Here is a 22,918-nt window from a genome sequence, read left to right as displayed (position 1 = left end):
TCACGGGCCCAGCCGCTCCGCGGCATATGGGATCCTCCCAGACCGGGGCACGAACCCGTATCCCCTGCATCGGCAGGCGGACTCTCAACCACTGCGCCACCAGGGAGGCCCAAGGACCCCTTTTAATGTCAAAAATTTTCAAGGAATTCTTAACCATCAAGCATAGACTTATACCCAAACATACAAGATAGTAATTCTATCTTGTTGTTTAAAACCATACATAATGACAGAGCTAAAACTATGATTTCAATGATACTTTAAAATGGTTTTGTACTATAATAGCAACAATACTTATTTTATATACATTAGGAAAGTGGGGCTACATCTACATGGGAAACTATAATGTACTCAGTCAAACGCTAATGGCTGGGACTTCCCTGGAGCTCCAGTGGTTAAGACTCTGTGCGCCCAATGCAGGGGGCATGGGTTTGATCCCTGATCAGGGAACTAAGATCCCACATGCTGCATGGTGTGGCCTTAAAAAAAAAAAAAAAAACAGGGCTTCCCTGGTGGCGCAGTGGTTGAGAGTCCGCCTGCTGATGCAGGGGACACGGGTTCGTGCCCCGGTCCAGGAGGATCCCACATGCCGTGGAGCGGCTGGGCCCGTGAGCCATGGCTGCTGAGCCTGCGCGTCCGGAGCCTGTGCTCCGCAACGGGAGAGGCCACAGCAGTGAGGGGCCCACGTACCACAAAACAAAACAAAACAAAACACCTAAATGGTTGAGACACATGTGGATCTGTAGACCTCTGCAATAACTCAGCAATCCTTACCTTGGGAATCTGCCATCCTTTCATCCTAAAAGATGAGATCCTATCACAGTGGGGGATGGAAGGTGACTCTGTCCACCCACATCCTGGAACGTCCCATGCCTAAAAGTCATTTTTTCCCACTACTATCTGTGTGGGAATGGTGATAAACATGATATTTTATGCTCACATATTTGCATACATATGAAGGAAATAGCCTATAGCAAGTCTCACTATGTCTAGCAAGCAAAGTTAATATGGTAAGTTGTTGTTATACTCAAAAGTCAAGTCCATTAGCCAATTATTTGAATTCCATGTCCCAGTAAAACAACATACTTTTACACTAAGTTCTCCTGAACGGTTCTTACACTAATATGCTGTCTTAATCATATTCTTTGAAGACTTAGTTTAAATGTCACTTCCAAGACTAAGCCATTCCCCACTATTCCCAGGCAGAGGCATCTGTTCCTTGTCACACGGCACTTTGCATCGATTCTTGTCAGCATTTCCACTGTGTTGTAACTTGTCTGTCTCCCTACGCTCCTAGTACAGAGTTGAAACTTATTATTAGGGTTTATTAAATGAATATATCCTTATTCATTTGGAAAGGTAGCTTTGGGTACAGAGAATCAAGTTCACATTTTAACATTCCCAAGATTATCTGTGCATCAACATAGATTTTATCAGTGTCAAGAGGTTAAAAACTAGACCTGGGGAAGACAGTATCACGCTGGCTTAAAAGTAAAGAGAAAAGGAAGAAGGAGGGAAGCGAGGGAGGGAAGGAGGGGAGAATGGAAAAGAGGAGAGAAGCCCACTTGCTCAAGCTCAGGAGAGAGCCATCTGAAAACAAGGCAGAGCAGTAAGGCTCATGCCCACTTGAAAAAAGAGATCTGCAGAGGCCCGGTTCTGCTTGAGGTTCTCCTGCAGGAGATCAGCGCACGGAATCTAAGGTCTGCAAGAATCCAAGGTCTGCACATTCAAGACATCATGGGTCTCAAGGAGCATTAAATAAGTAGTAAAATGAAATTAACACAGAGTAAACAATGGATACTTAAAGAACAAGTAGAAACAGACGATGACAGAGGAGGCTCAAAATAATGGTCTCACTTGTCCAATAAGAACAGTGTGCGATGTATAGTTTTGAAATTTGTCTTTGTTCTGTATTTTAGTACAGATTGACTTATTTAATAAAGGTTCACTAATTGAAGGATATGTTTTTCAAAAATCATTCTAAAAAAACAAAACTTTGGGGTCATGGATCCCTGAAAATTCTTAGTGGTCCAAAGCTAGAAGACCTCAGCGTGTGACTCGACCTTGCCCAGAAGCCCTGGATCACTAGGTCACAGTGAACAGAAGAGATGGGCAAACCAAAAACATCGTGAGACTTGGCACTGAACATCAGGGGTTGCTAACAGCCCAAAGAGAACAAAATAGACATTAAGCCCCTCCTGGTGGAAGCAAACACTATGAAATAGTTTTGACAAAAACAAACAGAAAAAAAAAACCCCTGTTAACTAACCAAGCCTTTAGATATAATTTCTAATTTTCAGAAAATACAAGAGTTAGGAAAGAGTAAGAGGAATATGTTACACTAAGCCACAGGGGTGCAATCAGCAGGACTCAGACAGAAGGAAACTGAAGTAAAAAAAGATATTTTTTCAATAAAAAGTTGCAAAGAGTAAAAGATAAAGAAATGGAGGTGGAGCCTGTTGATTTTTGTTTTAAAGGCTATTGCACTATGTGGATCTGATCTGGGGCTGGATTCAAGTAATCTGTTAAGAGAAAGTATGACATTCATGAAACCACTGGTGATTTGAACACATTAGATATTTGATGATGTTACGGGATTATTTTAATTTTTTAGGTGTGATAATGGTCTCTGTTTAAAAAAGAATGTTTATCTTTTGGAGATACATGCTGAAATACTTAGAGATTAAATGATATGGTTTCTAGCATTTGCTTCAAATACTACTGGGGAGAGGGGCTGGGAGTGTGACAAATTGGCCATGAGTTGATAACTGCTGCTGATGGTCACTGTGTTCATTACACGGTCTTCCCACTTTAGTACATGTTTGAAATTCTCCATAAACAAACAAACAAGAACTAAGAACAGGGGAACATGATGTATCACTTCTGTCACCATGGAAAAAAATTTTTTATAATATCTCACTTTCCAAGATGGCATAAGTCACTTAAAACTGATTTCTATAGTACTTATACAACTCTTTTATCTTTTCCTGCTGGAGCTGCAGAAGGAACCCAACCCCACCCCATTTCTTCATATTTCCAGGCGGGATCTGGGTGGCGAGCATCTCGCCTGCTGTGTGAGCAGCAAGCTGCCCCTCTCAGTCTGCACTGTGCGCTTTTCTTCCAGTTTGCTTCCCCTGAATCAAAGAGCACTGCTGTCCCAACCCATCCAACAGGAATTTTCTCCTGTCACGAAGAAACCTGTAGGGGTTTCAAACATTTCCATAGGAAAAGAGAAAGGTCCCTGTTTGTGCTTCTCAAACCTTGGGACGTTCCAACCTCTCCCTCCCTTAAGAAAACACAAACTCTAAAAGCTCTTTGTGCCCATACCTACCTAAAAAGGCCATTGACTTCTACCTCAAGTTTCGAACAATTTCAGTGCATACTAGCTACATTTTCACTTTATAATTGTTTCGCACTGGGTTTCTCTGTAATCTGTAAGAGAAAAGATGGCCATAGCACAGCAGGACATGGCAGTGAGACAAGTCTAGAGAGACTCTTCTGTATCAAAAGGTGTTTTATTTGGGGAATACATGGGGCTTATTTAATAAATCACTTTCTACCTCTGAAGTTTGAGTGGCCTAAAAAAATCCGCAATGTGCCCCACACAGGTAGGACTTCACTAATGTCAAACGATCCCAGGATTACTGCCCTCAGAGATATTTCAATAAACATGTCACCCAGCAATGTCACTAGAGTTAATACGAGCTTATTCAATTTGTTAACTATGTCACCAGCCTTGCTTATGAGATACTATTTTAACATCTTTTAATTATTATATAACAGTTCAGTGCACAGACTTTGGAACCTGAGAGATTTGACTTTGACTCCTAGGTCCCTTATTGGATCTTACCTAACCTCTCTAAGCTTCAGTTAACTTTTAGGTAACATAAGGATACATAATGCCAACCTACCTCATAGAACCTAAAGATGAATGACACAGAGTACTCAATAATCGAGAGTCATTACTACTATTAAAATTCCTTTTAATACCATTATTATTGGAACTAGAAAGATTAAAATGTGTAACCTCTTGCATAATGTTCAGGAGCTGAAACTAAGTTCCACCTCTTTTCCTGGGGCAACGCACACTCCCACTAACGTTAATTAAAGCTTTAATTTTACCTTCCTGGAAGCTTCCAAGTGTAACTAGAAAGCTGTATTACAGAAAGTAGGAAAGAAACATTATAAAGGGTAATTGTCCCTCTCTCTTAAAAGAAAATCTAACATGACTACAGTGACTTTAATTCTTAATATGTAATTTAGAGGAAACCTTTTAATTTAGTGGTAGGATGCTATAAAAGCAACCAAGTTAAAAAAAAAAACAAAAAAACACCAAACTTCTCAAGTCTTGAAACCAGTGTTTTTGATTATAAGAACTTGTTTATGCATCACTGACTCAGGATTTTGATACCATCAGCAGTGAAATTTTATAATACACGTCTGTTCTGAGTAGTCAACAAAAAATTTTCAGATCTGAACTTCCGCAACTGGGATCCCTCTCCTTCACCAGAACACAAAGAGGATGTGTAGTGAGTTGCCCCCTTCAGAGCAGCCGTGGGCTCGACTGTTGAGATGCCGCTAAGGCATTTCATCCAGAACAATCAGCACACAGTGGCAGGCACCTTTCTCAGGCGGAAACAAAGAAAAGTGAGGTTCAAAATATCTTCACGTCTGACACATATTTTTTTTCTTCAGATCTTATTTGTGCCAACTGTGATTCAACCTTGGAAACAAATCTAAGGAATAAGCCTGAGAAGTCACAGTTCTGAATACTGACCATTTCTCCCCAAAAGTCTCTCCCTACATGATGAGGGGCAATCAGGGACCTGGGGGTTGGGATCATCTTGAAGATACACTCCGGTCATTTTGTTTGCCTGCAGGGATCACTGAACTTCTGGTGGAAGACTCAGCCTCCTTGATGGTGCCTCAGTTTGCCCACAGGTAAAAATGAGCATCACTTCACACCGACCTGGCTAGGTTTCTAATACGAATTCATGAGCACTAGTTAAAACCACTGGAGATCTATGGAAGGAGGGGGCTAACAGAAATGGATGACACTGTTTCCCTTTTATTCTCTTCAGTTACAAACGGATTTCTTTAAACAAGACAATATATGCTGATTCTTACCCAGAATATTGGGGGAAAATCCCCAGATCAAGAGAATGATAGAGAGTATCTCAAATCAGTTCAGGTATTAGCAAGTCAGATGCTGCCTGTTACCCTGTGATATGAAATGAGATGCAAATCTGGAGGAATATTTTGGCACTTTTTCTAAGAACTAAAAACTCTTGAGAGAACCTGTCCTATTTGCAGCTGGCTTTGCACATTTCAGAGAAGCCAATTCTCTGCCAAATCTAACAGTCCCAAGGACAAATCCATTATTTGAACATTGGAGGGGAAACTTCAATTAAATTTGGCTACAAAGTTAATCTTCATTTTAATTGAACAAAAGAACATCTCCCACAGGCATTTTTGTAAAAACTACAGCAGCTACTGAGAAATGCAAGATGGCACCTTCACTCATCTGTTTCTGGCTTTGTTGGTATTTTGGATTTTTTTGTCCCAATATATACACCAGTTGTGCACGTTATGTCCACTGAGTGGACCTTTACACGCGGATGGATCTTTCCCTGCCTCCTCTGGGACTCTGCATGGTCACCCAGCTCCCCATTCCCCGGACGCCAGCCTCCCCCAGGCTCCTGGCTCTTTTTCGCAGCTATCAACATGCTTAGAGCTTTTCATCTTAGCATCTGCCTTCACCACACTTCCACCTCTGGCTACTGTTTTCTTTCCACCCCCTTCCATCCTTAGTTTGCCAATGAGCGGTCTACACTTCCTGTCTTCCCTTCCTCCCCTACTCCTTTTTCAACCACCTGCAATCTGACTTTTCTGTCACCACTAAAGATAGTCCCCCTAGAAGCCCCAGTGAATTTCCAAACAATAAATCTGGTGGACATCTTTCAGTACTTTTCTTTCTGGTCTTTCAGCTGCAACGAAACACTATCAATGATTCCCTTCTTTCTACTTGACTCATGCCATCCCCCACTTTTTCTCCTCCTACTTCTTTAGACATCCCTTTTCTGTGTCCTTCATAGGCTGGTCTTTCTCAAATGTTTACATTCCCCAGGGATGTTCTTGGGGACTTGAAATCAATCATGTTCTGATTTATCCCCTGGCACCACTAACACACACACACACACACACACACACACACACACACACACAAACTCACTCACTCACTCACACTCTTCTCAGACCCAACCAAACCACCTCTCATAAAAAAATCGTACTTGTCCCTTAACGTTCATTCACTCCACGGCACTGTCCCTGGTCACTCCTACAAGAAGAGACAGATTTCACTCTTAGGAGCTCTTTTGGTATTCTCTAGTTCTTGTGTACCTAACCAAAGTCATCCTGGTTATTCACATACACATCCTTTCCCGAGTAGATTAGAGCTTGGACTTTGGAGTCAATCAAACCAGGATTTGAATCAGGACATTAACCCTAACTCCACCACCTTTGGTAAGGTTTTATTAAATCTCCCAGGTTCAGCATCTCCGACTAAAAATGAAGGGGGCCACGAGTGTAGTGGTTAAGAGCAAGGATCCAGGAGATCCAGAGATGGGTGGTCTACACTGAGTGCCAGCCCCACCACTTACTAACTGTGTGACTTTTGACAAGTTTTTCCTTGTATGTGAAGTGGGGTAAAAGAGTACATATCTCATGATGTTGATGTGAAAAATTAGGTGAGTTGATGTTATTCAAGTATTAAGAACAGTGCCTGGCACTCAGCAGGCACTAGAGAAACATGAACTATTATTATTATTATTACCTATCTGCTAGTGTTAATGTGAAAATTAGTACGTCTGAAACATGACAGGTAAGCCAAAAAATGGCAGTTATTCTTATAAAAATCTGTCTTACTCCTCTTTGTATAATGCATAGCCTCAAGTACAGTCACACTTGGAAGTTACTATAGAAAGTACTATCTATCTACCTACCTATCAATAAGCTACTATCAAAAATAACTTAAATATATGTACAACTGAGTCACTTTGCCATACAGAAGAAATGAACACAATATTGTTAATGAACTATACTTCGATAAAACTTAAAAACATACCCTGTAAACTATACATTGTTATAATTATTAGCATGATCTATGGAAATCAAGACTTGTGCTGGCTACTCAAAGACATAGAAAATAAACTTATGGTTACCAAAGGGGGAAGAGGGTGGGGAGGGATAATAGGAGTTTGGGATTAGCAGATGCAAACTACTGTATATATAAGAGATAAACAACAAGGACCTACTGTATAGCACAGGGAACTGTATTCAATACCTTATAATAACCTATAATGGAAAAGAATCTGAAAAAGAATAGGGAAAAAAAAGACTTGTGCTGGTTAAAACTGTACTCAAAACACTGTTTTTTGACCCAAAGGCCCTTCAAAGGTAACTAAAGAAACACATTGTGGTATATACATTAAATGGAATTCTACTCATCAATAAAGATGAATGAATTACTGATAAATAATAAATGGAAGCACCTTAAATACATTATGGTGAATGAAACAAACTAGAGCTTCCATTTATACAAAATTCTAGAAAATGGGAATTAATCTATATATAGATCAATAGTTGCCTGAGGCCCTGGGTGGTGGTCTGGACTGTCTGCACAGGGGCACAGGAAACTCCTGGGGATGATGGAAATGTTCTGTATCTGGACTGAGGTGATGCTGACAGCAGCGTACAAATTTATCAAAATTCATCAAATCATAGATTTTAACCCCCTGTAGCTTATTGTATTGTATACTTTTTTTTTTTTTCAGTATGCGGGCCTCTCACTGTTGTGGCCTCTCCCGCTGCGGAGCACAGGCTCCGGACGCGCAGGCTCAGCGGCCATGGCTCACGGGCCCAGCCACTCCGTGGCATGTGGGATCTTCCCGGACCGGGGTACGAACCCGTGTCCCCTGCATCGGCAGGCAGACTCTCAACCACTGTGCCACCAGGGAAGCCCTGTATTGTATACTTTAAGCATACTGATTAAAGTAAAAATTTTCACTGAATGTATGGGAAGAAGAATCCCTAATCTGTCTGAAAGGCATTTTATTTTCTTGGACACCAAAGGGAGGAGGGGAGGCAATTCTGATAGTAACGACCTACTTTTAGGAGTGGGAACCACTGTCTCATTCCCACTCTCCATCCTGAGCATAAGCATGATAGTTTTTGCCTTTGAGAAGTTCACCATTTATTATGCTACCCACTGGGAATCCCAGAAAACCTTGGGAAGTGGGTATGCATGAAGCCACAGAGCTGATATTTATGGGGTAAGACATTGATCCCAACGTGCTGGCTATAAATCTCTGGAATTAGAACATCCTGACTGACCAATCTGGTACGTACGGGGCATTATTTAGATGGAAAGGAATGTGACACACACTCTACAACCCTTTCCAGCCAAGTGCCTCTCAGGGTGTTACTGACAGGTCAGTAGCCAACACTAGAGAATGGAAACCACCTCACCGAGCACCACAGAGAAGCCTCTTCTCAGGTGGGATCTGGTGACACAGCGCCGTTATCTGAACCAACAGCTAGAACCCGAGTGAAGCGGGGTGCGGCCCTTGCTGCCATTTCTGAATTGGAATTTGGCTTGACTCACGGGTAAGCATTTTCATTCCTGTTGAAGTTCCACAGCCCCTAAGTACCTTGAATTTTTGTTTTACACATGAGATAAAAAAAAAAAGGCAGTTTCATAGGCAGCATCCTCTTCATGATAATCATCATATAGTATTCATTACGTACCCAGAGTCATACAGCCAATCAAAATTTCCCAGTTAAAACTGAAATGACCCAATTACTTTAACTAAGCAAAAAAAAGGTTTGGTTTTCTGGTAAAAAATAAAAGGAAAACTCCAGGGGGTAAAGAGTTGAAAAAAAATAGATGAACATCTACTCACCTACTCTCTCTTTTGAAGTGTTATTAAAAGGCAACATTCTGGAATTAAAGGTACAGCTTTGTGAATACTCACTGAATTGCACAATTTTAAAGGATGAATTTCATGGTATGTGAACATACCTCAATTAAAAAAAAGCAATACCTACATTTTAGGTCAATCAAAATATTTAAAGATTATAGTATCTAACCGCCACCAAACTTCCGTGATTATAACTTATGAATTGAGTAGAAACCCCTAAAGGCATCAGGAAATACCATCATATGGAATGCTGAATTTTTTTTTTTTATTTTACAAATTTAATCAGTTATACATATACATATGTTCCCATATCCCCTCCCTTTTGTGTCTCCCTCCCACCCTCCCTATCCCACCCCTCCAGGCGGTCACAAAGAACCGAGCTGATCTCCCTGTGCTATGCGGCTGCTTCCCACTAGCTATCTACCTTACGTTTGGTAGTGTATATATGTCCATGCCCCTCTTTCACTTTGTCACAGCTTACCCTTCCCCCTCCCCATATCCTCAAGTCCATGCTCTAGTAGGTCTGTGTCTTTATTCCTGTCTTACCCCTATGTTCTTCATGACATTTTTTTTCTTAAATTCCATATATATGTGTCAGCATACAGTATTTGTCTTTCTCTTTCTGACTTACTTCACTCTGTATGACAGACTCTAGGTCCATCCACCTCATTACAAATAGCTCGATTTCATTTCTTTTTATGGCTGAGTAATATTCCATTGTATATATGTGCCACATCTTCTTTATCCATTCATCCGATGATGGACACTTACGTTGTTTCCATCTCCGGGCTATTGTAAATAGGGCTGCTATGAACATTTTGGTACATGTCTCTTTTTGAATTATGGTTTTCTCAGGGTATATGCCCAGTAGTGGGATTGCTGGGTCATATGGTAGTTCTATTTGTAGTTTTTTAAGGAACCTCCATACCGTTCTCCATAGTGGCTGTACCAATTCACATGGAATGCTGAATTTTAAGAATCATTTAAGTTGGAAATACTAGATACATACATAAGTGACCATCAAAATTACCTAATAAAATATGTCTTCTTATTGTTAGCATGACCTGTTGAATTTTAGCCAGTTAAAATGACTACAGTGCTAAAGATTGCTGCTGCCTAAAACTGTATCAGTGACTTTCAGGAAAGTCAAAATGCAAAATGCTGTGTGGAAATACAGTGATATTATATCATAGTGATTGTAGGAATGGTCCTTCAATGCTTATTATGTCATATTAATAAACTTACTTTTTAATGTGGACCATTTGTTTTTAGTCTTTATTGAATTTGTTACAATATTGCTTCTGTTTTATTTTTTTTGGTTTTTTGGCTACGAGGCATGTGGGATCTTAGCTCCCTGACCAGGCATCAAACCTGCACCCTCTGCATTGGAAGGCCAAGTCTTAACCACTGGACCACAAGGGAAGTCCCTGAATTTACTTTTATTGGTATTTTCTGTCACTTAAAAAATCATGATGTATTTTCAAATGATCTTTTGTGTTAAAAATGATGTCTCTATAAATAGTAAGAAGAAGCCTATAATCAGAAAAGGCTAGACTGAAAATAACTTGAGGAATAATCTTCACCTGATTTTGTACTCTCAAAAACAAGAAACTTTGATAATCTTCTCATAGTCACTGGACATAAAAATTATGGCCTCACCCATGGATGAATTGAATTGGATACGATTAAGTTGAAGTAAAAACCCCTTTGGGTTTTTTTTTTTTTTTGGTATTACTTCATGATACTTTCCATATGTTTTATTTGCTATAAGGTTCAGTGAAACTTTTACTCTCATGGTGCATTAAATTTCATTTCATGGCCGAAAAAGTTCCATTTAACAGTCACAAAAGAACAACTTTTCATCTGTATGAAACCAAGCATATTCATAACAAGGAAAACAAACTTCAAGTTGAACGGTACACAGAAAAAAGTGAGTTTGTGAGTTCATTGGAAAGATCACCTCACTCGGCAGCTAAATGCAACCTTTCAACAATTATGTCTGGTTTTAGCTATTAATACTATTTACTTTCTGAGTTAGGGTGAGTTTTCAGATTTCTGGTGAAAGTCTTACTAGAGTAAGTAAGGGGTGCCAGGCTGAGCTGCTCTGCTAAGAAATAGCTATTTTTTAAGTTATTTTTAAATTTATAATTTGGAAAATAAGCTAGTACTTTGTCAAGTGTAACATAAATATTCCTTATCTGACCTGAACTGTTTCTGAGTCTCCTTAACAGACAGCATTGCTTTGATTCTATCACTATACTCAGTAGGCAGCTAAATCTAGAAATTATTTTTATTCTCTTTATATTTCCCTTACTAGGTTTGTTGAAGTAAGAGGAACCTCTTTAAAGAGAAGTTTGGTGAAAAACACTAGCTGGTTGTCCTTTTGGGAAGCTGACTTGAATCCACAGTGCACAGAGGTATTAAAGCTGCTGTTTCTGCTATTTACACATTCTTAGATGACAGACATGTAACAATTGGGTGGTATAGGAAGACTTACACATACAACAGTGCAAAAAACCCACCGACGTGCAAATCTGAGTATGATGAAATACTATCTTGAAATATCAACACTGAGGTTAGTGAATGGCTGGCTATCAGGCTATAATAAGCATGACTAATTATAACAGTTTTCATGAAATTCACCATATGAAGATTCAAATTTAATTAGAGGTAGTAATTCTGCCTTTCAATTAGTGCAGCAGGATTCCCGAATTCACAAATTCCTTAAATATTAAAAAAGTTCCTGATTAAAGAATCTGATAGTTTCTGGTATCTAGACATCAAGAGTCTATTCAGAGGTGAAACACAAGACTACAGCAGAACGTGCAATCTGTATATGGGCCAGAGGCAAAAAAAAAAAAAAAGCTCTTTTTTTTTTTTTTTTTTTTTTTTTTCCGGTACGCGGGCCTCTCACTGTTGTGGCCTCTCGCATTGCGGAGCAAAGGCTCCGGCGCAGGCTCAGCGGCCATGGCTCACGGGCCCAGCCGCTCTGCGGCATGTGGGATCTTCCCGGACCAGGGCACGAACCCGTGTCCCCTGCATTGGCAGGCGGACTCCCAACCACTGTGCCACCAGGGAAGCCCAAAAGAGCTCTTTTATAACTACAAGTAGACTGTATCCCAACCATAGTCTCTTACCTCTCATCAGACCCGGTCTAAAATCCTAAGAGGAGGCTGGAGTGAGTGTGTATTTCACTTACTAAAGGCTTTGCTTACTTAGAGCCACAGTCAGATTCATTAAAACAATTAGAACCACTCACCGTACTTATTTTGTTGGTGGTGGATCACCTGTGTCTATTATAACACAATGTCCAGCTTAAGTTTGGGGTTAACTGGAGAGCTATCCTGATGCCAGCCCTGCGACATCAGGTGGGGGAGGAGCTGAAAGCCTGAGATGCAGGGCCAAGAAACAAGTGTTCGTCAACAGGCAGTAGTACTTCGTGAACCTAGAACCACATTAGCTTGCGGTAATGTGGCCATTAGCTAATTGCTCAGCCTTCCCAGGTTTGTGCCAGCTGGCCGTGACCACTGTCCCTACAGGCTTAGTCTCATGGCATGACACGTTCACTACAGGTTGGTGGTGTGGGTGCAATAGACATTGGCATCCTGGATTCTTTAAACTCGTGCACACTAAGAAACTATTTTGTGTTACTTCTAGTTTATTTTTAGTCTTATATTAAAACAGAAATTCCCTGACATGTGTCTCTTATGTTAGCAAACCAGCTAGATCATGTTACATGATTGTTAAGGCTCCATCCCAGCATCCCCCAGTTAGCATCTCTATGAGTGAGTACCTGTCACCCCTCCCTCACCTATGCTCCAAGCTCAACACAGGGATAACGTCTGAAAGCTCCTGCCTGTATCTCATCCATTAGCTATTTTGTGAGCAGGGGCTATCAAAGCTCAATAATAAAATCTTCCCACTGTCACATCACCTTTCATCCAAAATATGTTTTTTTTTTTTTTTTTTTTTTTGCGGTACACGGGCCTCTCACTGCTGCGGCCTCTCCCGTTGCGGAGCACAGGCTCCGGACGCAAAGGCCCAGCGGCCATGGCTCACGGGCCCAGCCGCTCCGCGGCATGTGGGATCCTCCTGGACCGGGGCACGAACCCACGTCCCCTGCATCGGCAGGCTGACTCTCAACCACTGCACCACCAGGGAAGCCCCGAAATATGTTTTTAAATGCGGGAACATTACAGGAAGGCAAGCTCTGCCCTCCTGCTCAGTCATAGGCTCTGCTAAAGGACAAGATGAAAGGTGTGTGTTCTTCTTTTGAGGTTATGCAGATCTTTTCCTCTCTCCAGGTTTCAATTAAAGTAGAGAATACATTACTTGCTTTCTAAGTCTTAGGTGAGTTAGAATTTCTTCTTCTTCCTGTTGACATTTTATGCTGTTAGGCTGTAGATCCAGATGAAACCCCTGGTCCAGCACCCAGTTTAGCTTCACTGCAGCTCCTCTGAAGGACAATGGAAGCTTTAACCTAGGTGGATTCAGTGGGATATGACTAATTCACTCAGAGATGTGGAGAGTTAATGCTTATATTTCATTCGTTATCCACATTAGAGCTAAAACTGGGCTTGACTGTGAACATTTCATAGAAGAAAAAACAATGATGGATCACATTTAAGTGACTTTGTTGGAAGCAGAGGCTAGTAGCAGGGCTGTGATGAAAAACCAAGTTTTTTGCGTATTGGTCAAATTATAGGAAGGAGGGTGGACAAAACAGGCAGCCTGAGGAGTGTGGTTGAAAATTCCTGAAGGTACACACTTCCAGTTACTACAAACATAAGTTCTGAGAATGAACATATAGCATGGTGACAACAGCTAACAATACCATGTTGTAGATTTGAAAGTTGCTAAGATAGTAGATCTTAAAAGTTCTCATCACAAGAAAAAAAATTTGTAACCATGTGAGGTGATGGATGCTAATGAAACTTATTGCGGTGATCATTTCACAATACATCAAATCATTATGTTGTATATCTGAAACTAATAACAATGTTATACATGAGTTATAGCTCAATAAAACAGGAAAAAAGGAAAAATTAGTTTGATTTGATGACTAACTTTAAGAAAATTAGATATTTCTCCCTCTGACGTTTTCAATAAATTTAAACATACGAATGAGAAAAAAGAAAGTGCTGAAGTTTTCTGAACTTGCTTTACTTAGTTGAATAATCCAGCTTTTCACATTTTGGGTCACTGGCTTCCCAGCACGACCTGGCACGACAATGTTCCTACTTGTCTCCGAGACCCCGATCCTCCAGGGCCTGTGAAATTTCCCCTTGGAAAACCATTCTATGTGGACTTGCCTCAAATCCCTGGTTTCATTTCCTAGGTCCTCACAACTTATACCCGCATAAGTATTTTGCGGGAGATAACAGTGAGCCAGTGGGGCTGCTGCCTTCTCTTGTAGACTTTTGTTTGCCTCCGTCACCTCCCAGAGCATAAATCCCTAAAGGGTCCAGACCAGGTCTGCTTAAACCAGCTTTGGCTATACCTTTCCCATTGCCAAGGCAGAGATCAGAAGAACCATCTGACAATAACAGGGCATGGCAACAGCAGGCATCCAACCACCCTGTTCAAGCTTCCACTCCTCCTGAATGAACACAAAGAGAGGAAGCACCAGGCTGGCCACCAGAGAAACATACCAGAAGATGAGGTTACTGATACCAACTCCTCGATGACAATGAGGATGATGATGGTGGTGAAAACTGAGCACCTAGAACGTGCTAAGAATTGCGTCACAGCTCCACACATTACCTCGACTTCTCTCACCCACCCCATGAGCTGGGCTCTTGCAAATGAGAAACAAGGGAGACTGACTAGCTGGCCCCAGGCCTCACAACACTAAAGAGGCAGAATCAGGATTCAGATCCAGATCAAGCTGAATGAAAAGTTGTTTTATCTCTTCTTTTCCATTAAATCTGCAAAGTCAAGATTATGCGAGCCCTTGAGTTTCGAAAAGCTGGAGAGCCTTGTCTTTTGGAAGAGAGTTTATTGAGAAGGTCATTGCCTGCGACTCCAGTGACACATGCTATATAACCGGAGAGACTCAGAGATAATGAGAGCATGTATTCGGAGGCTGAGTCCGACCGCTAAGAGCCAGCCCTATCCTCCTCTTCACACACTGCTCCGGTGAAATGGGAGCAGGTGACCGTATCAAGGAACAATGAGGTATCCTTAGATGCCCCAAGGCAGAAGGCTGAGAATTAACGTCGCTTGTACTCTGCAGATTGTAGGGCATTCATCTGCCAAGGGGACAAAGGACAGAACAAAATCCATTATTATCCGTTTAGAGGTTGGCAAGACGACCCTCAGAAACACACAGGAGCCTACATTTCTTCTGAGCTACTATATTAATATTTTTTTATAGTTTTTTTCTTTTTTTTTTTTGGCTGCATTGGGTCTTTATTGCTGCGTGCAGGCTTTCTCTAGTTGCGGCGAGCAGGGGCTACTCTTCGTTGCAATGTGCAGCTTTCTCATTGTGGTGGCTTCTCTTGTTGTGGAGCACAGGATCCAGGGATGCGGGCTTCAGTAGTTGCGGCACGTGGGCTCAGTAGTTGTGGTTCACGGGCTTAGTTGCTCTGCGGCATGTGGGATCTTCCTGGACCAGGGCTTGAACCCGTGTCCCCTGCATTAGCAGGCGGATTCTTAACCACTGCGCCACCAGGGAAGTTCCTATTAATATTTTTTTCATCCATTCATTCATCTATCCATTCATTCATTCATATACTCAAAAAACACTGTCTACTGTATATAAAGGAGATTTTCTAGACACAGGGACGTGTGTGTGTGTGTGTGTGTGTGTGTGTGTAGATAAGACACAGTTAATGCCTGTAGGAACTTAGACTAGTAACATGCTTCTTTAGCTTACAAAAAGTCTGTATCCTCCACCCTTAAAATATAAATTTTATACCATAAAAATATACATTTAAACCAAGGTCTGATATATATACACACAACTGAAAGTTCCATAAAACAACATCTACCCTTAAAATCCATAACATTCTCTGATATTTTCTATTCTAGTCTACTCGAATACTCTTATTTAATGAAGGCAGTTTGCTTGAGATAATGATATGGCGGTTCAGATAAAATAGAGATTTGCAAGTGTGTATATCCACAACTGCGTAATTGTGTGGAGTCAGCAGAGAAGAAATCAAGTAAACCTTTCAAAGGTGTTTGAGTTGGGCCTTGAAAGATAGGCAGGATGGAGAGATGAGGGGCATTCCAGGAAGAGGGGACAGTGTGCTATACACGCGTTGGCAGGCAAGCACAGAATTGAAACATGGCCCATAGAGATCCATGGAGGAAGAAAGGTAGGCTGGAGCTAAATCAAGGAGCAGAAGGGTGTGATGTGAAGGATCTGAATAAGAGAGTGAAAGGGACAGGTTGTATTTAGGGGAAACTCATCAGGCAGGATCAGAAGAGGAAGACTTGGTGACAATCCCCTCACTCTCCCTTTTATTCATCTTGGGGACAACCCACCTCGCCATGGGAACGTCTGCTTGCACAGGAACCTCACAGCGCAAAGACCCACCCTGCCCTTATCTGCATGAAAGGCAAACTAAGAATTCTGCAGAGGGCTTTGGCAGGATAATGGCCAAAGACAATGCAAAAACTCACATGCTACAGACACTTGGAAATGTTGAATGGAGTATAAGATTTTTTTTTTTTTTAAGGCAGAAGTGAGTTCACAAGAAAGGAAAAGGGAAATGAAAGGCAGAAAGATATGAGGTGATGTAATGGTTACACAGGGAGAGGACTACTGGTCTTGTTATGCTGGAGGCTTTTTTTTGTTGTCCACTTGGGCACATGAAACAAAGCTGTGAGCCTTGAGAGGTGGGACACTGGAAATAAGACACCTATAAAAACCCTGGTCCTAAACAATGAAACAGTGGACTAGGGACAAATCTATGCACTGGCACAGGAAGATGAAAACATATTCCAATGACCCCTGCCTGGGTTCTAGGTTAAAACAACAACAAAATCCTCCCCAAGAATTTGAAACCACAGTCTCAAGTCTTGTACAAGAGTTTGGAGCTTACATTTATATCACCTTCTAGGTGCAGAAACCTGCAAACCAAGAAATTAATGTAATATTTGGCCCAGATGGTGAAGACTCTGGGGCTAACCTAAAAGAGGACACACACAAAAATGTAAGTTTAAGGTGATCAAAGACAGAAAAAAGAAATGCTAAACATAAGGAAAAAAAACCTAAAAAAATAAAACCCACTTAAATAGACTTTAAAACAGTATTTCTAGAAATAAAAAATTCTATCACCAAAATTATAATTCTCACTGGGCACATTAAACAACAGATTAGACATAGCCCAAGATAAGATTAATAAATTGAAGATAGACCTGAGAAAATTACTCAGAATGCAGTAGCCAGAGACAGAAAGGTAGAAATAATTAAAGAAGGGTAAAAAGATATGTAATATCACGAGAAGGTCCAATGTACATCTAATATGAATGCCAGAAAAAGAGAAGAGGAAAAGTGGAGAAATGGCAATATTCAAATAATTAATGGCTAAGAATTTTCCAGAACTGATGAAAGATATGAACCCTCAATTCAAGAAACATGAGTCTCAAACAAGAAAATAAAAATAAATCCAGGGGCTTCCCTGGTGGCGCAGTGGTTAAGAATCTGCCTGCCAACGCAGGGCACATGGGTTCGAGCCCTGGTCCAGGAAGATCTCACATGCCGCAGAGCAACTAAGCCCGTGTGCCACAACGACTGAGCCCGTGCACCTAGAGCCTGTGCTCTGCAACAAGAGAAGCCACTGCAATGAGAAGACCGCTCATTGCAATGAAGGGTAGCCCCCGCTCGCCTCAACTAGAGAAAAGCCTGTGTGCAGGCAAAAATAAAATTAAAAAAATAAAATATAAAAAATAAATAAATCCACATCTAAACACACAATGTAGTGAAACTGCAGAACACTATACACAAAGCAAAAAACCATAAAAGCAAACAGAGAAAAAAGTAAATAATCCACAAACAAATAGCAAATCAACCACAGACTCTTCAACAGCAATGTTTGAGGCAACATGGTGAAATATATTGTCAAAAGTCTAGAAGGAGAATAAATGTCAAACTAGAATTCTATTCCTAGCTGAACTATCACTGATAATTGAGGGGAAAATATGGGTATCCAAGATAAACAAGACTGAGTGATTTACCACCCACTGACTGTTCCTTAAAGAACTACAAAAAGATATACTTTGGGAAAAAGAAAATTTAAACCAGAAGAATGGAGTAGGAGGCAAGAGGGAAAGCATCTGTTACATTGTTTTCTGTACTTTTTCTGTTTTGAAATAAAAATATAAAAAAGATACAGATGACCCAATTTACCTTGTTTAAAACACTTCGCTTGGGAAAGGTGAAATAATGGTACCAGCCAAGAGCAAATGCTATCAAATGACCCCATGAAGCAACAAAAATAGAATAAAATTATCGACTTATCCATAAATATTAATGAATATGATCTGAGCATCTTCTGGATACAAAGGACAATACTGCTGAACCAGTGAAAGATGTTTAACAAGAAAAATATCTAATATTTTATTTTGGTAGAACATTTTTGGTTCCTGTCCTTTCTTCCCCATTTAAGTTACCTATTTGGATACTGGTAATTCGTAAATACAACTTTAATTTAATATTGTATATAATCGATCCCATGCAGTCTAACTGATGTGGAATTCTGAGGGACTCATTTTTTAAAATAAAACTAAAAAATACAGATTCCTGAGTAGCCCCATAGATAATAAATCTATCCTACAAAATTAAAAAAAAATTAACTTTGCTATTCCATAGAAGTTTTAATTATATTAGAGATAACAGAATGCAACTTTGTGATATGATACAAGCCCATATAAATCCAGGTTTTTAAAAGATTCAACGTCTTTCTAAATAAAGCCAACCTCAGCAAAAGAAATAGTAGGGCACATTTATTTGGAGTTCCCTTTAAATGTACTACACATGCATCAAAAATAACACCTCTTCTTGCTATGGCTACAGAACAAAATGCCAAATGCACATTTACATTAGAATCAGGTAACAAGCCACAGAATCTACTCACATTTATTGTCCCATAAGTAAGCAAATACAAGGGCAAAAATTACTAAGCACTTTTCAGTAGACAAGAAATGGAAATGGCACAGAAGCTTACATCTCTGCCAAAAAATACAAGGGGAGTAAATAGTCTCTTTTTATAAAAAGCAACGATACTGAAAATTGATTGAATACATTTCTTCAGCTAAAAACACAATGTCCATCTACTTGGCCATCAGCATCTAATAAACTCTCTCACCCTGGACACACAATGAAAATTTGCTGATGAAGAGGACTTGCACTTTTCCTTTTCCATTTTTCTTGTTTGGGGACCTTTAAGTTGTCTCACAGAAAGGAACAAAAATGGCTACCTCTAATTAAAAGAATGCTGTGGTACGTGTTACTTTTTCAGACATAATGTTTACTCCAGGAAGAAAAATGTCATGCAAACACATGCCAAACTGAGTAAACTAAAGATGAAAAAGTTAAACCCAAACGATTTTACTTCATAAATTCTTAAGTAACAGTATCTAAACGATTATTTTGGAAATAGGGATGGCTCAGGATCTAGCCTTCTAAGCACCTCTTTCAACTACTGTACAACTTCCCAGTTTCTTGGGAAAGTCCACCATAATACACAATTTCAGAGAGCCCTGGCCTATTACTTTGGCAATGTTCCACTGTCAAGGAGTGAAACGATTCTTTTTTGTGCCTTCCCACTCTCTCCTCCTTAACTCCCCCATGATCTCTGGAACCCAGGTGGCTCCCGACCTGCACTGGCAGGGGGAGGGGGCCTGGGCTGCCTCAGCACCCCTCAAGGAGCTCAGTGGGTTCCATGGATCAGCACTGTTTGGAGCAATGGGAATTTGGGCACCTGAGTTTTGGACTCAAGTTATGGGGAGCCCTATATTGACTTGTTTAAAAAAGTGAAAGAAGGTATCTTTCCATGAAAATGACTGGCAGTAGAGTGTAGAATGGTTCAGAGGTGGGCTCTGAAGAGAACGAGCTTGAATTCAAATCAATGCTGTGTGACCTTGGGCCATTACTTTCCCCTCTCTGTGCCAGCTTTTCCCAGCTATAAACAGGGATATAAATACTACCTACCTAAGGTCATTGTGAAGATTAAAGGAGATAATAAGTTAAGCACAGTGCTTGGCACACAGTAAGTGCTCCAGAAATATTAGCTATTATTAGTAGCAAGAGTACTAAAAACACGGGTGAATGGGGAAAAGGTACAGTACTAAGATTTCATTTATTATAAATGATTTAAACAGTAAAACCAATAAAACATTTTCCTTAATAGGAAGTTAGTATTCACTGATCTAATAAAAATGTTAAAATGCAAAGTTTGTAACTTTCGGGCAACCATACACTTAAATATTCTTGAATTTTGATTCCCAAACCTTAAATTGTGATTCTTATAAAGGTTATTTTTAACAGATGATGTCGAATATCATCCGTTATGTATTTTTTTGAGACTTGGGCAGTGGGCTCAATATTACATTCAATTATTTTAAGCTATGATGCCTTAAAGCAGCAGTCCCCAACCTTTTTGGCACCAGGGACTGGTTTCGTAGAAGACAGTTTTTCCACAGAAAGCGGGGGGCAGGGGATGGTTCAGGCAGTAATGCGAGCAGTGGGGAGCGGCGGATGAAGCTTCACTGGATCACCCGCTGCTCACCCCCTGCTGTGCGGCCTGGTTCCTAACAAGACAGCTCAGCAGCCCAGGGGTTGGGGACCCCTGCCTTAAAGCCAACCCCAGACCTCTTCTCCTGTCCCAGTCTCCTCACAGGAGGTACAAAACCAAGCTTCATACAAAGAGCTGCGTCACTCTGAATTCCTTTCCTTTCTCTTATTGTGTGTGGCTTACCAAGGTCAGAAAACAAGTAATCTGAATCTTCCATTTGGACTTTCTCCCTTTCTGACTGTCCTTTGGAGATTTAGCACACTGTCCTTACAGCCCTTGTTGAAGTAGTGAACATAAGGCTGAAGCCACAAGCCTTATTTTGCAGCAGAATCGTTTGCAAAGAAAGATACTGACTACTGACGTTGAAGGGCATTATCTATCTAAGAGTGGACCTAAAGGTAACTGAGTCAAGAATACCCGGTCTTCCAATTTTCAGATAACAGAGTGGTATTTCTGAATGACTCACCAAAAAATTTCCTTGGATAAGATGTCACTGAGACCATATGTTCTCAAACTGGGAGCTCAGGCCAGCCCTTAAGGAATGATGATTTTTTTTTCTTTTACTTTAAAAATAGGACAAAAGATTTTGACTAAAGTATATGACACAGCAGAGGCTATGAACACAATTTTTCTATGATTAATAACGTTAAATTATGCGTAACGTTAAATTATGCTTATTTGTCCTAAATGCAGTGGTGAAGCGTGCTGCTGAACTGTATTGGCTAAGCGTTGTTTTGAAGTCCAGGATCCACAATTTTTTTCTTAAATCAGCAAACTGAACTATTATCTTTTAAAAATTACCTATGGTATCAAACATTTGGAAACTAGGGGGAAAGCCATCCATCCTTTCTGAGAGCTGTAAAATCTATATTCAGTGTCAAGATGAATTTAAGAAGACGCAAGTCTCCTGTGCATACTCACCAGGGGTTCTGCCATAATGATTCGAATCTTGCGCTCAGCCTGAGCGGTGAAGTTGACAAATAAACTCTTGAGGACATATTCTCCGGGTTTGCTGTCTGGGTCCACACTGATGGGTAACATGGTTGGTGGCCCTTTCTCCTTCTGTGTGCCAGATACAGGTGGAACTGGAGGCTTGATATAACCGTTGCCAACTGGAGAAGCTGAAAAAAACAGAACGGATATTCTTACTGGCTGAAAATAACATCATCAATATTCAGATTGGCTATGTTAAACTGTAAATATAAGGATATGAATCACATGAAGAAGGCTATACTCAATGTCATAACCTGGCTTTATGGTGTTAGGATTTAACTATTTTGATTATATAAGTGTGTGTTATGCCATATTTATCTTGAAATACTTCTGGTTACCACATTGCTTTAGGTAAATTGTGTTGCAAAGACATAACACAGCTGATAAACCCTAAAACATTTAGGATGTTTTTAGCTTCTTTTTTATGTTCCAGGGAAATGGACTAAGAAAATGTATAGGGGAAAACAAGTGATTCCTTGTCCTGGTTTTCCCGATAACCAGGAGCATTCTGTCTTCTGTGATTCATTCTAATAATGGAAAAGACTCTGGGGTCGTCCCTTCCAGAAGTTTCCAAGAACCAATTTTCAGAAGCCCAGCTGGCTCTTGCTCCTGAAAGGGATGCCCCTCTTGAAAGATAAAAGGCTCAAGCAGTGCCATCTATGCCATCCAAAGTGTGGGTTCTTTTCCCTCTCACCATCCTTTGGTTCAAGCTTGGGATGCCTCTCCTCATCCTTTATAAAATGTGCAGATTCCCTACTTGGATTAGATCTTAAACAGAGGCCATTATCAGAATCTCCAGTCAGTGGTTTCCTTTCAGGATGCAACAGACGGACCACTGCTTTAATTTGACAGTTACAGAAAAAAATGTTTTTATTCATAAATGAAAATTTCATGTCTCTCTACTTTTGACTATCCTTTGACATGTTGAATTCTAACAAGGACTAGCCCCTTCCACCTAAGTACCTGTAAGATAGTCAGTTAACAATATTCAATGAAAGAACTATGAGAGGAGGTGAGCTTAGGTGACAGGCATTAGGTATGCTGAGGACGATGATAAAGTAGGCTTTTAGAAGGAAAACTAGATAGTTTGGGTGACTGGATACAGAGATTAAGGAGAGGAGTGAAGAAAAACAAAAGCAGATGTCCAGTGTGGACGTTGGTTTGGCTGTCAAGAGAATGGGGGTATGTCATCGATAATAAAGGAGG

The 22,918-nt window shown here is 40.5% G+C and overlaps 1 protein-coding gene across 1 annotated transcript in view; it reads right to left on the bottom strand.

The window, feature by feature from the left end:
• The window catches only part of FRY (FRY microtubule binding protein), a 323,927-nt gene that overhangs the window by 180,878 nt on the left and 120,131 nt on the right, over positions 1-22,918 (bottom strand). Inside the window, exon 2 of the mRNA XM_060079899.1 lies at positions 21,641-21,840. Within this exon, the coding sequence (XP_059935882.1) occupies positions 21,641-21,840 (200 nt within the window). The remainder of the gene's footprint in view (positions 1-21,640; positions 21,841-22,918) is intronic.

The sequence above is a fragment of the Mesoplodon densirostris genome, chromosome 17 (genome assembly GCF_025265405.1).
Source record: "Mesoplodon densirostris isolate mMesDen1 chromosome 17, mMesDen1 primary haplotype, whole genome shotgun sequence".
In the NCBI taxonomy this organism is placed as follows: Eukaryota; Metazoa; Chordata; class Mammalia; order Artiodactyla; family Ziphiidae; genus Mesoplodon; species Mesoplodon densirostris.
This window is presented reverse-complemented; position numbering and strand designations above follow the sequence as displayed.